We start from the raw sequence: 13,302 nt of genomic DNA, 5'->3' as shown, positions 1-13,302 counted from the left end.
CGGCTGGATACGTCCAAAAATTACCATGGAGATGAGGTAGCTTGTTCAGCATTTCAGAGAGGCCGAGCAAGAACCTGCGTCCAGGTCCTCGGACGCATCTAGGTGTGTGCGGAGGGGCCCCTGCTCCTGGGGGCCGCAGAGGACACCCCGGACACGCCGCCGTCCTCCCGCTCTTCCTTACTCTCACCTCATGGGTGTCCCTCTGCGCCTCAGCAGACCCTCCAGGGGTCTGCTCTGTGCCGGCGAGGCTGCGGGTGTCCCTGCCGCTAACGACGGTGGGTACACAGCCTCATCACGTCCACACTTCCCTTTCGAGAAAGACAACAGTTTCCACACTGAAGGCCACACTGGGCCCCATTTCTTTTTCTTCGTTCCTTTCTTTCTTTTTTTTTTAGGTTTTATTTATTTACCTGAGAGAGAGATTGCGACCATAGAGGGAGAGGGAGAAGCAGCCTCCCCGCTGAGCAGGGAGCCCTACGTTGGGGCTGGATCCCAGGACCCCAGGATCATGACCTGAGCCCAAGGCAGACGCTTAACCGACTGAGCCACCCAGGCGCTCCTCTTTTTTTTTTTTTTAATATTTTATTTATTTATTTATTTATTTATTTATTTATTTATTTATTTTAGAGAGAGAAGGTGCAAGGTGGGGGAGGGAGCGGGACAAGCAGACTCCACGCTGAGCATGGAGCCAATGTGGGGCTCGATCTCACGACCCCAATATCACGACCTGAGCCAAAATCAAGAGTCCACAGCTTAACTGAGCCATCCAGGCGCCCCAGACCAGGCCCAGTTTCCACTAGAAATCAGAGGGGGAGACAACCATGAGAAACTATAGACTCTGGGAAACAAACTGAGGGCTTCAGAGGGGAGGGGGACGGGAGATTGGGTTAGGCCGGTGATGGGTAGTAAGGAGGGCACGTATTGCATGGAGCCCTAGGTTTTATACACAAACAATGAATCATGGAACATTACATCAAAAACTAAGGATGTACTGTATGGTGACTAACAACATAACACAAACAAAATTTTCCCATCCCACCAACACTATTACAGCTTATTCAAGTACTAGCAATAGCCCAGAAAAATATAAAGCATTTTAGCACCCAGTAAGCTCATAGGGGATTGTACTTGTAAACAGTTATCTTTCTTATCCTGAAAGGGGGGAATATAAGGAAGTCTCAAGATCAAAACAGTCCATTTCTGTGATATTTTAAATTATGTTTTGGGCTAAAAATTTCTATATTTGTTTAATTCCTACTCTTGAAAACTTATAAAATATTGACAGAAAGAGGATTATAATAACAACCTTAAGATATAACACCACTTATTATACTCCTTTTGACATTTTGCACTATTCTCTGGATTTTTCTTTAAACATCACTGTATATACATTTTTTACTAGTTTTCTAACTTTGAATTTTTAATGTGAATCCAGGTCACACTTCCAATATAGTCTCTAGTAAAAGTTTTTTTAAAACTCTTCAAAAAAAAACAGAAAAAGAACATAAAAAAACAAGGAGCGTTTATAAAAGAGCCTGGGGAGAGGCCCAAGGCAGTTACTCCAAACGTTCACTGACGCTTGACCAGGGAACCGAGACAGGAACCCAAGAGTCTATTTTCCAGGTGACTCTTGACGCTCAGGGAATTCGTGGGCAGACTGGACTCAGGCAGTGAGCAGGAATACCGACGCCAGGCAGCTCCCCAAGCTACTAGGCTGGAAAAAGCTTGGCACAGGGTCTGCCCCTTCCACCAGCACACTTGCTTTTGGTATTTTCTGACATTTCCTACCTGGAATTAATAGTCACTACTCTTGGGGGGCCTGGCTCAAAGGTGTGGTATAGACAGCATGTGTGAGCCCCCCAGGTACCCCATGAAGTCTGTTATTTAGAAGTAACCCAGCACCGTGAGCACATCAGAGTCCCTCCAACGACCTGCCGACGTGGGCAGTTGGCTTAACCGTTCGGCTTTCATTTTCCTTCCATCCCACCAATGGGGCCGCTCATACGTGCTCCATAAGATTTGTGTTGTGTTCACCAGGTGGGAAAACCTAAGGGTAAATGTGACCTGTTGTGATGCTGGGGAAGGGGGACCAGGCTCATCAGGGCCGGGCCATACGTAGGTGGAGGCTGGTGTTGGGTCTGATGAGAAGGCAGACGGCATTTGGTGGGAAAGGGGCCAGTGGATTGACTGACTGCATTTCTGTCCCTCTGTGGATGACATCAGCCTGGAGAGTGGTCTCTAGTCCCCCTGTCTGTGGGTCAGTGAGAGACACTCTCAGGAGCAAGGAAAGGAGGTTGGTTATTACAAAATTCTGAGACTGTCAGGAAAAAAAAACAGAGAAAGGTAAAGTAAGCAAGCTTTTAGGAAAATTCTTTCATCAGACCTTCACCCTTGCTGCCGGATTCATTCAACAAACATTTATTGAGCACCTTCAATAAGCCACACGTCCTTGTAAGTCCTTGGGATGCTTCAAGAGTCCTCCTGACTTCCAGAAGCTTACATGTTAGGTGTCAGCTTTCTTGTTTTTGCCATCATTTTTGCTGTCCGTCTCTGGTTTATTTTTTCCTTCTGCCTCTGTGGTTGGTAGGCAGCACCTGTTCCAGGGATTGGAGCAGATTTCAGCCTTTTTCTCACCAAAATGGCAGAAGAAAAGCCTGCAGGTCCCGTGTTGAGTCAAGCAGATAACATCTCTGATTCCAGGTGGAATATCCCCTGTCGATACAATAATGTAGAGTTGATACCGAGTTCATATTGTACAGAGAGTACAAGAGGACCCTGGCCCACGCCCAGCTCTATCTCCTATATTCTTCCAAAGTGCAGTGTCTTTGGACAAGTTCCAGTTTAACTGAGCTTTGGTTTCTTAGCTTTAAAACAGACCCAATAACCTCCACCTCAGAATGTTTCCAGAAGGGTGTATATTTTATCCTATATTATTATATCAGCATTCTCAAACTTCCTGGGGACAGATAGGAGTTATTGAATTCGGGGAAAGCAGAGAAGTTTCAGAGAACAGAGTAGAATAAAGGAGGGGTGGGTCTGGGTCTCTAGGAAAATTGGAAATAGCTCTGATTCTTAGTTTGTGGCCCCATTTTTAATTTCATGTCTTACAATGAAAAGAAGAAAAGATAACCTTTTTTTCACCATGACTTGTGAACCCGTAGGTCAAGCACGACCACCCCCTATGGAAAGTATTTTCTATTTAAAAAAAAAAAGTGTAACTGTGTGTGGTGACAGACGTTCACTAGGCTTACTTGCGGTGGTCACTTCACAACACATACAAATACGGAATCATTATACTGTATACCCGAAAGTAGTATAAGGTCATATGTCAATTCCATCTCAAAAAAAAAAAAAAAAAAAAAAAGCACTTCCTATTTGGGAATGAGATATCAGGTCTGCAATGTCACCTCTGATGAACATAGACAACAACAAAAACCATAAAATGCCCACAGTGTTGGTCTCGCACGATTTATTTTATTTTTAAAGACTTTATTTATTTATTTGTCAGAGAGAGAGAGAGCACAAGCAGGGGGAGCCGCAGAGGGAAAGGGAGAAGCAGACTCCCCGCGGAGCAGGGAGCCCAAGAGGCTCGATCTCAGGACTCTGGATCATGACCTGAGCCGAAGGCAGAGGCTTCACCGACTGAGCCGCCCAGGAGTCTCGGTCTTGCACAATTTAAAAAACAACCTTGTGCAAGATCTCAGCAACAACTGGGGCCTACCCTGGGATCCCATGTCACCTGGGCTCTGCCGTGGCTTGGGGAGGACAGTCACGTGAAGACATGGGCCCCACAGCAACGAAGGTAGAAGAACCATGAGCCTAGGGACCTGGAGATCTGCATTCTAGTCTTACCTCCTCCAGTAGCTAATTCTCTCTCTTTGGACAATTTGTTTAACCAGCAATGCCTCAATGTTCTGCAGAACTGACCACACGGGGTGGGGGGCTGGAGGAATGCTGTTCTGGGCATGAGTCACTGCTGGGCTGTAAGCGGTGAGTGCCCAGCGGTACACCGTCACTCTCCTGGGAGCTCAGTGTCCTCTCCCTGTAGAGCACAGGGCTGCCCATAGTCCCTTCCAGCTCTGACATTCATGTGACTGTCATTTTGTCCTGGAAACTTTTCTCAGACTTCGGTGAATGTTTCCTATGTCTACCAGAGCCGAGGTGCCCCCTTTGTTTTGTGTTAGTTGACCCTGATATCCCATATTTCACTTTTTAAAAAACTCTTCACAGGGAAGATCCAAACGGTCCAGAGCTGAGCCCCAGATGGGCACCTCCTGCGCTGTTACCAACACACAGACACCCCAGTCCTCCACACAGAGGCTTATCTGAGGGGTTCCCGCCCTACCTGCCCTGGTCACCTCCAGCAGCTTTCTGCACCGGCCAGGAGACATTTACCTGAGTTCGCTTGGACCAGACAGAAGAGGACAGCGAAGAGAAAGAGGACCTTCATGTTTCAAGGTTCCCCGCGGCTTTCCCAGCCCTCCTGTGCAGAAACACCAAGCCAACGAAACAGTGGAGTGGAGTGGAAAGGACACAAAAATGGGACATTTATAGGTTTTTGGGAACACTGATCAGGAATGAGCACATTTATCTGGTCTACTGAGTACGGCTGTGGGCAGAAGGTACTGGATACTCTTCCTTTCTGCCTAAAAATAGACAAGCTTCTTGATATTGGGAGAAGCAGGGCTTGACCGATGGCTCGGTACACCAGGGTCGCCCCGGAAAGAGAACGAACGGCCGTGAGGGGCTCCTTAGAGCAGGTGCTGTGCTGGGTGACAGAGACGGCCACGTGTCAACACGCTTCCTGCCCTCGGGAAGCTTCGGTTTGGGCGGCACGAGCGCATGAACTGCGCGCAGGATACCCTCCCAGGTGTGTACTCGACAGACACGGGCCCCTGCGCTGCAGCCGTCCGCAGAGCACGACCTCGGAGCCATTCCAGCGGGTACCAAGACCAGGGAGGCGTCCCCACGGCCGCCGCCCCGGGACGGCCGCCACGGAGGCCTCAGCGCGCACGCGCCGCACCCGCAGGAGCACGCGGCGGACGCATACGGCACTAGTTTTTTTAAACGTGGCAAATCTAGGGGCGCCTGGGTAGCACAGCGGTTAAGCGTCTGCCTTCAGCTCAGGGCGTGATCCCGGCGTTATGGGATCGAGCCCCACATCAGGCTCCTCCGCTATGAGCCTGCTTCTTCCTCACCCACTCCCCCTGCTTGTGTTCCCTCTCTCGCTGGCTGTCTCTATCTCTGTCGAAAAAATAAATAAATAAAAATAAATAAATAAATAAATAAACGTGGCAAATCTAATTGGTGTATTAAAAGGCAGGAAGTTGCCTACTTCGGCGGAAGAAGGACGAGGGTAGAGTCTTCTTTCGTTCGACAAAGTCGCCTTGACTTAGAGTGTGCAGCCTAGGGGGGGACAAGGGGAGGCTTTGCAGAGCCCTGGGCTGCAGGGCGGAGCCCGCCTCCGGGACCCCAGGCGAGCCTTTAGGAGGATGGCATTCGAGCCGGGTCTGGAAGGACAGCTCTCCATGCAGCCGTACCTAGCAGACGACGCTAAAAGGCCCAGTGGTTGCAGCTTCTCCTTCTGCCCCGACTTGGCTGAGGGCCCAGCATCACCTACGTCTATTTCCCTTACAATTCACTTACGAAGACATGAAAAACAAGTCTTCTTGCCATCTCGTTCTCCAGGCTTCATGATAGCTGTTTCTAGTTTCTTACCCTTCCTGCCAGAATTTTCCATGTGTGCATACACAGAGATGAATCTCGAAGGACATAGGTGAGCAATGCAGGTGGCTGGAAGAGGTGAGGGCCAGGAGTTCACTTTGGATGTGCCAGGACGAGAAAGATGAAGCAAAGACAATGTGGGTCTTAATGAAGGATAGCCTGATTCACTGGCCTTTTTGTACCTTGTAAAAACACCTATGAAAATAGGAGATAAGGAGGGGTCCCTGGGTGCCTCAGTTAAGCATCCGATCTTGGTTTCGGCTCAGGTTGTGATCTCAGGATCATGAGATCGAACCCCAGATTGGGGTCCACACTCAGCGTGGGGTCTCCTTGGGATTCTCTCCCTCTTCTCTCCCTCCCCTTCTGTCCCTTCCCCAGTGTGTGCTCTCAAAATAAATAAATAAACAAACACGAATAAATAAGATCTTTTAAAAATGCGAAAATAGGAGTTAAGGAGGAATTATTTGGGAACTAAATGCTACTTTTCTCTCTTTGCCAACAAAAGGTCACTCTATAGGTCACTATGAACTAAACAATCATAAAATAGATATCAAGATGTGTATGTGTGTGGGTCAAACAGTCTATGAGAAATCTGTTAAAATTTGAAATTCTTTTTCTCTGGAGCATTTGTTCTGAACACATCTCCAGATTTTCCCGTTGTGAAAAAGGAATCGGCATCTTGATTTGATCCTTGCGAAAACTCTCTTCTACGCCAAGAACACATCCTAAGTTCATGACTTTGAATGAATGATTGTAATTCTGAATCCACCTCTGCGGATGCAGAAAGTATAGCTAGGAGATATAAGAATTACGTTCAGTACAAATTCTAGCACGTATATATCCAAATGTATGTGCTGTTTTTTAAAAAGTCACCTTAGTAGGTGAACCCATAAAAAGTATGTTTTGTACTTTGTGTTCTTGCTTGCTAGTTAGACTTACCTGATTTAGAAAAGATTTAAGGTAAATGTGGATGGCATATTTTTTCTAGCAGTCCAGCCAGTATTCAAATAGTTGTGAGATTAGAGTTTGAAAATTTTTTTCTGTATAGTTTGGAAATTCTATGAGCTATGTTGGAAAGGTAGCTCACCTGGGAGAGAAATACAGCAGCAGTATTAGAATTTTATCGCCCACTTTTTTCTTTACACATAGACGTATCATTTTCAAGTCACAGACTCAGATACAACTGGTAAGAAAGAATCCTGTGAGTGGTGTTGAAGAATTAGGCATGCCATCCCCACAGAAGACAAACTAGGAAATTGAGCTCGTTGAACAATTTCATTAATCTGGTCGTAGGGTCACTGGTTCTTATAATTACAGGGTTGAAAGGAACTAGAGCTCAGTTTGTCCCAGCACGGAAGATGATTGCTCTGGGTGCTTTACACTCAGACAGAGGAAGATGGTGTAAGGAAAGATGAAAGATGTCTTTGGTTTGAAAACATTTGAGAGTGGCAAAACATTTGTATATATTTAAAAAAAAACCTTGATATAATTCAACAATAATTAGATAAACAGCCTAATTTAAAAACGGGCAGAGGACTTGAATAAACATTTCTCCAGGGAAGAAATGCAAATGGCCAACAAACACACTGAAGGTATTCAACATCAGTAATCATTCGGGAAATGCAATTCGAACCACAGAGATATCACTTCCCAGGCACTAGGAGGACCGTTAGAAATAATAATAATAATAATAATAATAATAATAATAATAATAAATTATAATAATGACAACAATAGCAAAGTGGTGTTGCTGCCCGATGACCCGTAGAGTTTTTATTTCCAATTTTAGTCTCACTATTTCACTAAATGGGTACTAACTAGGTGGTTAGAATTCTGCCAGGAATCCCACCCACCTGCTCTCCAGGTGACTCTGAGATAGGGCTCCACTGCTCTCTGGTGAGTGAAGCCATTTATTCTTTCCACTTACTTATTTGCCCCATGAGAACGTAAGCCCCATTCAGGTAGAGGTTTTGTGTGGTTGGTTCTTTACTTTATCTTTAGGACCTAGAACAGTGCTTGTCATACAATAGAAGCTCAATGGACAGTTGTTGAATGAATTCACATGTTTTCTTTTTTTTTCATCTTTTATCTATTATTTATTTGTTTGTTTGTTTGTTTTTATTATGTTATGTTAGTTACCATACAGTACATCATTAGTTTTTGATGTAGTGTTCCATGATTCATTATTGCTTATAACACCCAGTGCTCATTACAACACGTGACCTCCTTAATACCCATCACCGGGCTAACCCATCCCCCTACCCCCTCCCCTCTGAAACTCTCAGTTGTTTCCCAAAGTCCATAGTCTTTCATGGTTCTTCTCCTCCTCTGATTTCACTCCTGCTTCATTTTCCCCTTTCTTCTCCTAATGCCTCCCATGCTATTCCTTATGTTCCACAAATGAGTGAAACCATATGATAATTGCCTTTCTCTGCTTGACTTATTTCACTTAGCATAATCCCCTCCAGTTCCATCCATGTCGATGCAAATGGTGAGTATTCATCCTTTCTGATGGCTGGGTGGTATTCCATTATATATATATGAACCACATCTTCTTTATCCATTCATCTGTTGAAGGGCATGTTGGCTCCTTCCACAGTTTGGCTATTGTGGACATTGCTGCTATGAACATTGGGGTGCATATGGCCCTTCTCTTCACTATGTCTGTATCTTTGTGGTAAATACCCAGTAGTGCAATTGCTGGGTCATAGGGTAGCTCTATTTTTAACTTTTCGAGGAACCTCCATACTGTTTTCCAGAGTGCCTGTACCAACTTGCATTCCCACCAACAGCATAAGAGGGTCCCCTTTCTCCACATCCTCTCCAATATTTGTTGTTTCCTGCCTTGTCGATTTTTACCATTCTAACATGTTTTCTAATAGAGATAGAATTCAAGTCAACACAAAGCAAAAGAAAAAAAAACAAGTGCAAAATAAAAGTATGGAAATATTGTTGGGAAGACTAAGCAAGCCAGCTATCTTAGGGAAAATATTCAGTTGGAGGGATCAGATGACAATTCTGTCTCACATATTTAAAAAAAAAACAAAAAACAAAACAAAACAAAACACGAAAAAACCATAGCATCTCCTAATTAGAAGCAAGTGTCTCTAAGGACCGACAAGGTGAAGTCGAATGGCGGGCTAAGATGAAAACAATGAATTAGAAGAGTAAAGAAGAGTTTACGGTGGCAAGGAAAGTTGATCCTTTGGAAGTTGAATTAATGACATGAGGGTCAAATTTGAGTTGGCGCTCTAGACAACAGGGGGAAAAAGACATGGTCGGAAAGTGATTAGAGAAGGTGAGACACCATAGAAAAGCAGGCGAGCCAACCTCATGGCCATGTGATCCCTGAGATGAAAACAGAAAGTTTTCAAAGAAGAAATTAGGTGGAATGGTGGTTATCGGGGGCTGGAGGGAGGAGAAATGGGGGTTAATGATCAATAGGTATAAAGTTCCAGTTATTCAGGACAGATAAGCTCCAGGGTCTGCTGTACAACAGGCAACAATGATCACCCCTCAGATTTGTTAAGAGGATAGATGTCATGTGAAGTGTTCTTATGACAATATAATTACAAATTTTTAAAAGGCGAATTCATTTTTAATGAGACATGTATGGGGAAACCAGAAGAAATGAAGTGGCTCTTACTGAATGCTTGCTGAGCACTGGGCTCGACGTCCATATCCCGACAATTGTTAGTGTCTCCATTGTCCAGTTCTTTCCTGTCTCAGTACTTTTGCAATTGATTTTGAACATATAGTTCACCACTTCTCCTATCTTTGTTTTCAACATTTAAAAAATTATTGAGGGGCACCTGGGTGGCTCAGTGGTTAAGCGTCTGCCTTCGGCTCAGGGCGTGATCCCGGCGTTATGGGATCGAGCCCCACATCAGGCTCCTCCGCTATGAGCCTGCTTCTTCCTCTCCCACTCCCCCTGCTTGTGTTCCCTCTCTCGCTGGCTGTCTCTATCTCTGTCAAATAAATAAATAAAATCTTTTAAAAAAAATAAAATAAAAATAAAAAATTATTGATATTTTTCTTTTTAAAAAAGTTAATCCCAGGATAATTAGCATACAGTATTATATTAGTTTCAGGTGAACGCTATAGCGATTCAGCAGTTCCATACGTGATCCTGTGCTCATCACAAGTGTGCTCTTAATTCCCTTCGCCTACTTCACCCATCCCCCCACCCACCTCCTCTCTATATTAAGGAAGTAATGTTAAAATACAATTTTGAAGTTGTTTATGAATTAGAAAATTATCAGAATTAGCCAGTTGGTAGGGTTTACCAATTTTTCAGATGAAACTAATAAAATGAGAATTACAGTTAAATAAGACTAAATGAAATGTTTGAAGAATAAATGAAAAGAAAAGAAACCCGCAGAAATCGGGCATCCTGCAAAAGTACAAAAGCAAACCAGCCTCGTGTGTGTTTCACGCCACACAAAATGGCAGATGAGCAATGGCATCTTTGAGATTCTAAGAGGGAAATTGTGTTGTGAGGATTTGATTTCATAACCGAGTATCTTTCAGGAGTGAAGAGAAAATCACCCTGAAATATTCAAGGAGTTAGAAAATACTTCATCCAAATGCCTTTCTTGAAAAAATGACAGCATTTACATTTGTTCCTATGTCACATTGACTTCTTTTTCCCTTTTTTTGAGTAAAGGAATGCTAGACGCCAGTTTCTTCCTTTGAATTTGCCATGTTCAAACCCATTTTCCTGTGTCCTGAGGACCAAAAGCATGGTTGTGCCCTTTAAAGGCTAAGACGGCTCTGCAATTCTGTCGATTCTGAAAGTTACATCTCCTAGTGAGAAGCACAGAGCGGGTTGGCTAGATGTGCGTTTCCGCTCTCAGAGACGTACTTACGTTCATACTCAGGTTTCCTCAAGCCAGACTGGCTTCTCACCTTTACAGAAGCATTTCTTCCTCCCCGTGTGTCTGTTTTACTGTGTACAGTGTGGTTCACGTCCACCTTTTTATTCCTGGAGAAATAAACAGAATTTCCAGCCTCCACTATTCCAGTGGGACAATCTCATGCTCCCCTAAAAACTATGGGGGAGTGTCTTGATTGTCTAATGTAGGACCACTCCCTCCATTCATCAAAAGCTTCGCCAAGTGTGTGGTTCCCAGCCACTTGAATAGGGTCGACACAGCCCTTGGGTTTGGACTAAGGGAAATAATAAACTGGGTCTCCACCACCTGATTTTGGCTGGGGGGTAATTGTTCTTACTCTTTGGCTAACGATTCTTACCACACTATCCCCTTGAAATGACTTCCTCTTCTTCTTCTTTTTTTTTTTGCTCCCAATTTATCTTTTTTTATTTTTTTATTTTTTTTTCATTTAAGAGTTACATTTCATTCACTAGTTTTTTTTTAATTCCAGTATAATTAATGCACAGTGTCATGTTAGTTTCAGGGGTACAATATAGTGATTCAATAATTCTGTACATTACTCAGTTCTCATCACAACAAATGTGCTCTTAATTCCCTTCATCTCTTTCATCCATCCCCCCACCCACCTGTCCTTTGGCAGCTACCAGTTTATTCTCTGTATTTAAGAGTCTATTTTTTTGTTTGTCTCTTTTTTTATTTGTTCACTTGTTTTTTTTAAATATTTTTTTTTATTATATTATGTTAGTCACTGACTTCCTCTTATCCAAGAATCTTCATGGGCCCTTTCTCCTGTGTCTTCCTTTTGTCTTTATTCCTGGAGCCTCAAATAAAGACAAAAGGTGAGTGATTGATCAGCATGACCAGCCTCCTTTCCTCCTAGCTCGGGAAACTCCTTTGGGGCGTTCTCCCACTGTCCTAACTCCGTTCTGTAGTTGATCTATCGTACAGCCCCGTGTGGCTGACAATTTTACCAGACCCCTGGCTAAGCCAAGGAGAGCATTTGTCGTTTTCCCAGAGTCCTACATCAGATTCTTGTCTTGTGTACTCCAAGGACTTTCTCTCTCTTCCAGGCTCAACGTAATTCATCACAGGAGAGCGCACCACGCTCCCGCAATCACACCTCCTTTGTCTGCTGAGCTACTGTGCTTGGGTCACTTACAGAAATACCTCTCAGTTTCCCTTCCCTTCCCTTGGGGTGTACAAATTTTAATTTTTGTTCTTACAGATACAACTCACTGATTGGCACGAAGAGCTTGGGTGGAGAAGGGCATGTTTGCCCACGGTGCTTATCAGGAGTTATGCAAAGCAGCGACACAATGATCACTGGAGTCGGGGCTAGGACCCAAGCATCAGCATTCCTGGTGAGTGCTACTTCCTCTGCTCACACACCCACCTCTAGTGGCATCTGGGACTCATAGAGTCGCATGCCCTCCTGCAGGGACAGTGCCTTCCCCCAGAGCTTGAGCCCCCGTCCTGGCCGGGGTCCATCTCTCTGAGATTGTGGCCAGGAAACGTTCTGAGAAACAAATGTGTGTTTTCTTAGAAACATCAGTGTCATGTGAGACAAAAAAGCCCACGCTTGGACTTTTCTGGCTTGAAGTGAGCTGGGATAGTGTCCTGGATATGTCATCTGATCACCACCTGATTTGGGTTGGATCACTGTCCTTAATTTGTCCTATAATGAAATAGGAACAATAACTGGCCCAGTGCTGGTGCCTTGGATAGACAGGTAGGGGGTAGCAATGAATTCTCTACGGGTGTTCTCAGAGCCCCCAGAGAAAAGAAGAGCAGACTGGAGGCAAGTCACAGAAGGGACCCATAGGAAGCAGGCAGAAGAGAGAGAATAGACTCCGAGGCTTTCCTGCGCTCCCGAAAGCCCCATGCTTAACCACAGCGTCCACCAACGCACTTAGACCTAACGGAGATAATTCATCAGACCCCTCTGCCTCCTACCCGGGCTCGATGTCCTTTCCCTGCAGCCAGGGTCGATCCCGATCCCCGCTGTCCTCATTGGCAACCCCGATGCTAGTCATCCAACTCCTGGGAGTTTTTTTGGTCTATCAAGAAAGAGGCAGACACTCTGTTAATAATCTTAGTTTCTTTTCCTTTGGACATACGGATTTTAATGTTTGCTCTTATGACTAGGGGACTCCCTGGGTCCAGTAAGGTAATTTCTTTTTTTTTTTTTAAGATTTTATTTATTTATTTGACAGAGATAGAGACAGCCAGCGAGAGAGGGAACACAAGCAGGGGGAGTGGGAGAGGAAGAAGCAGGCTCATAGCGGAGGAGCCTGATGTGGGGCTCGATCCCATAACGCCAGGATCACGCCCTGAGCCGAAGGCAGACGCTTAACCACTGTGCCACCCAGGCGCCCCCAGTAAGGTAATTTCTTATGACCCAAGAGGTAAGCCGAGTCAGTCCAAGCCTGTAGGTGGACAGGCAGAAAAAAACTCGGTATGACTGTTATGAAAGTCATAGGAAGCCAAGTCATAGGGTTTGGTTGACTGAGCCTGCCCACCCGGTGCCCACCCCAGCAGACCTGGGGCATTGAGGAGCAAATAGATTTCCCGATGAAGGGGCGCTTCGGGGGATGGACGGGTCACAGGCATCAAAGCTCACAGAAGGTCCAGTGTGCAGTGGGAGGCAGGACACTGAGTGTGCAAGGTGGGCAGGGAGAGCAGA

At 45.0% G+C, this 13,302-nt stretch overlaps 1 protein-coding gene across 1 annotated transcript; it reads right to left on the bottom strand.

Annotated features, from left to right (window-relative positions):
* Nucleotides 1-2,503: 2,503 nt before the first annotated feature.
* On the bottom strand, nt 2,504-4,450 carry LOC103676938 (sperm-associated antigen 11-like). The gene is made up of 2 exons (XM_008706153.1): nt 4,396-4,450; nt 2,504-2,712 (listed from the first exon to the last, which is right to left on the bottom strand). The coding sequence occupies exons 1-2, from the start codon at nt 4,448-4,450 to the stop codon at nt 2,504-2,506; spliced, it is 264 nt and encodes an 87-aa protein (XP_008704375.1).
* Between the last annotated feature and the right edge of the window lie 8,852 nt (nt 4,451-13,302).

Source organism: Ursus maritimus, unplaced genomic scaffold (genome assembly GCF_017311325.1).
Source record: "Ursus maritimus isolate PB19 unplaced genomic scaffold, ASM1731132v1 scaffold_28, whole genome shotgun sequence".
In the NCBI taxonomy this organism is placed as follows: Eukaryota; Metazoa; Chordata; class Mammalia; order Carnivora; family Ursidae; genus Ursus; species Ursus maritimus.
This window is presented reverse-complemented; position numbering and strand designations above follow the sequence as displayed.

Excerpts from the sequence above, each read along its gene's own strand:
- LOC103676938 (XM_008706153.1), bottom strand. The coding sequence starts at position 4,450 with ATGAAGGTCCTCTTTCTCTTCGCTGTCCTCTTCTGTCTGGTCCAAGCG. Across the intron at positions 2,713-4,395 it reads TCTGGTCCAAGCGAACTCAG|GGGATATTCCACCTGGAATC; the intron begins GTAAATGTCTCC and ends TTGTATCGACAG.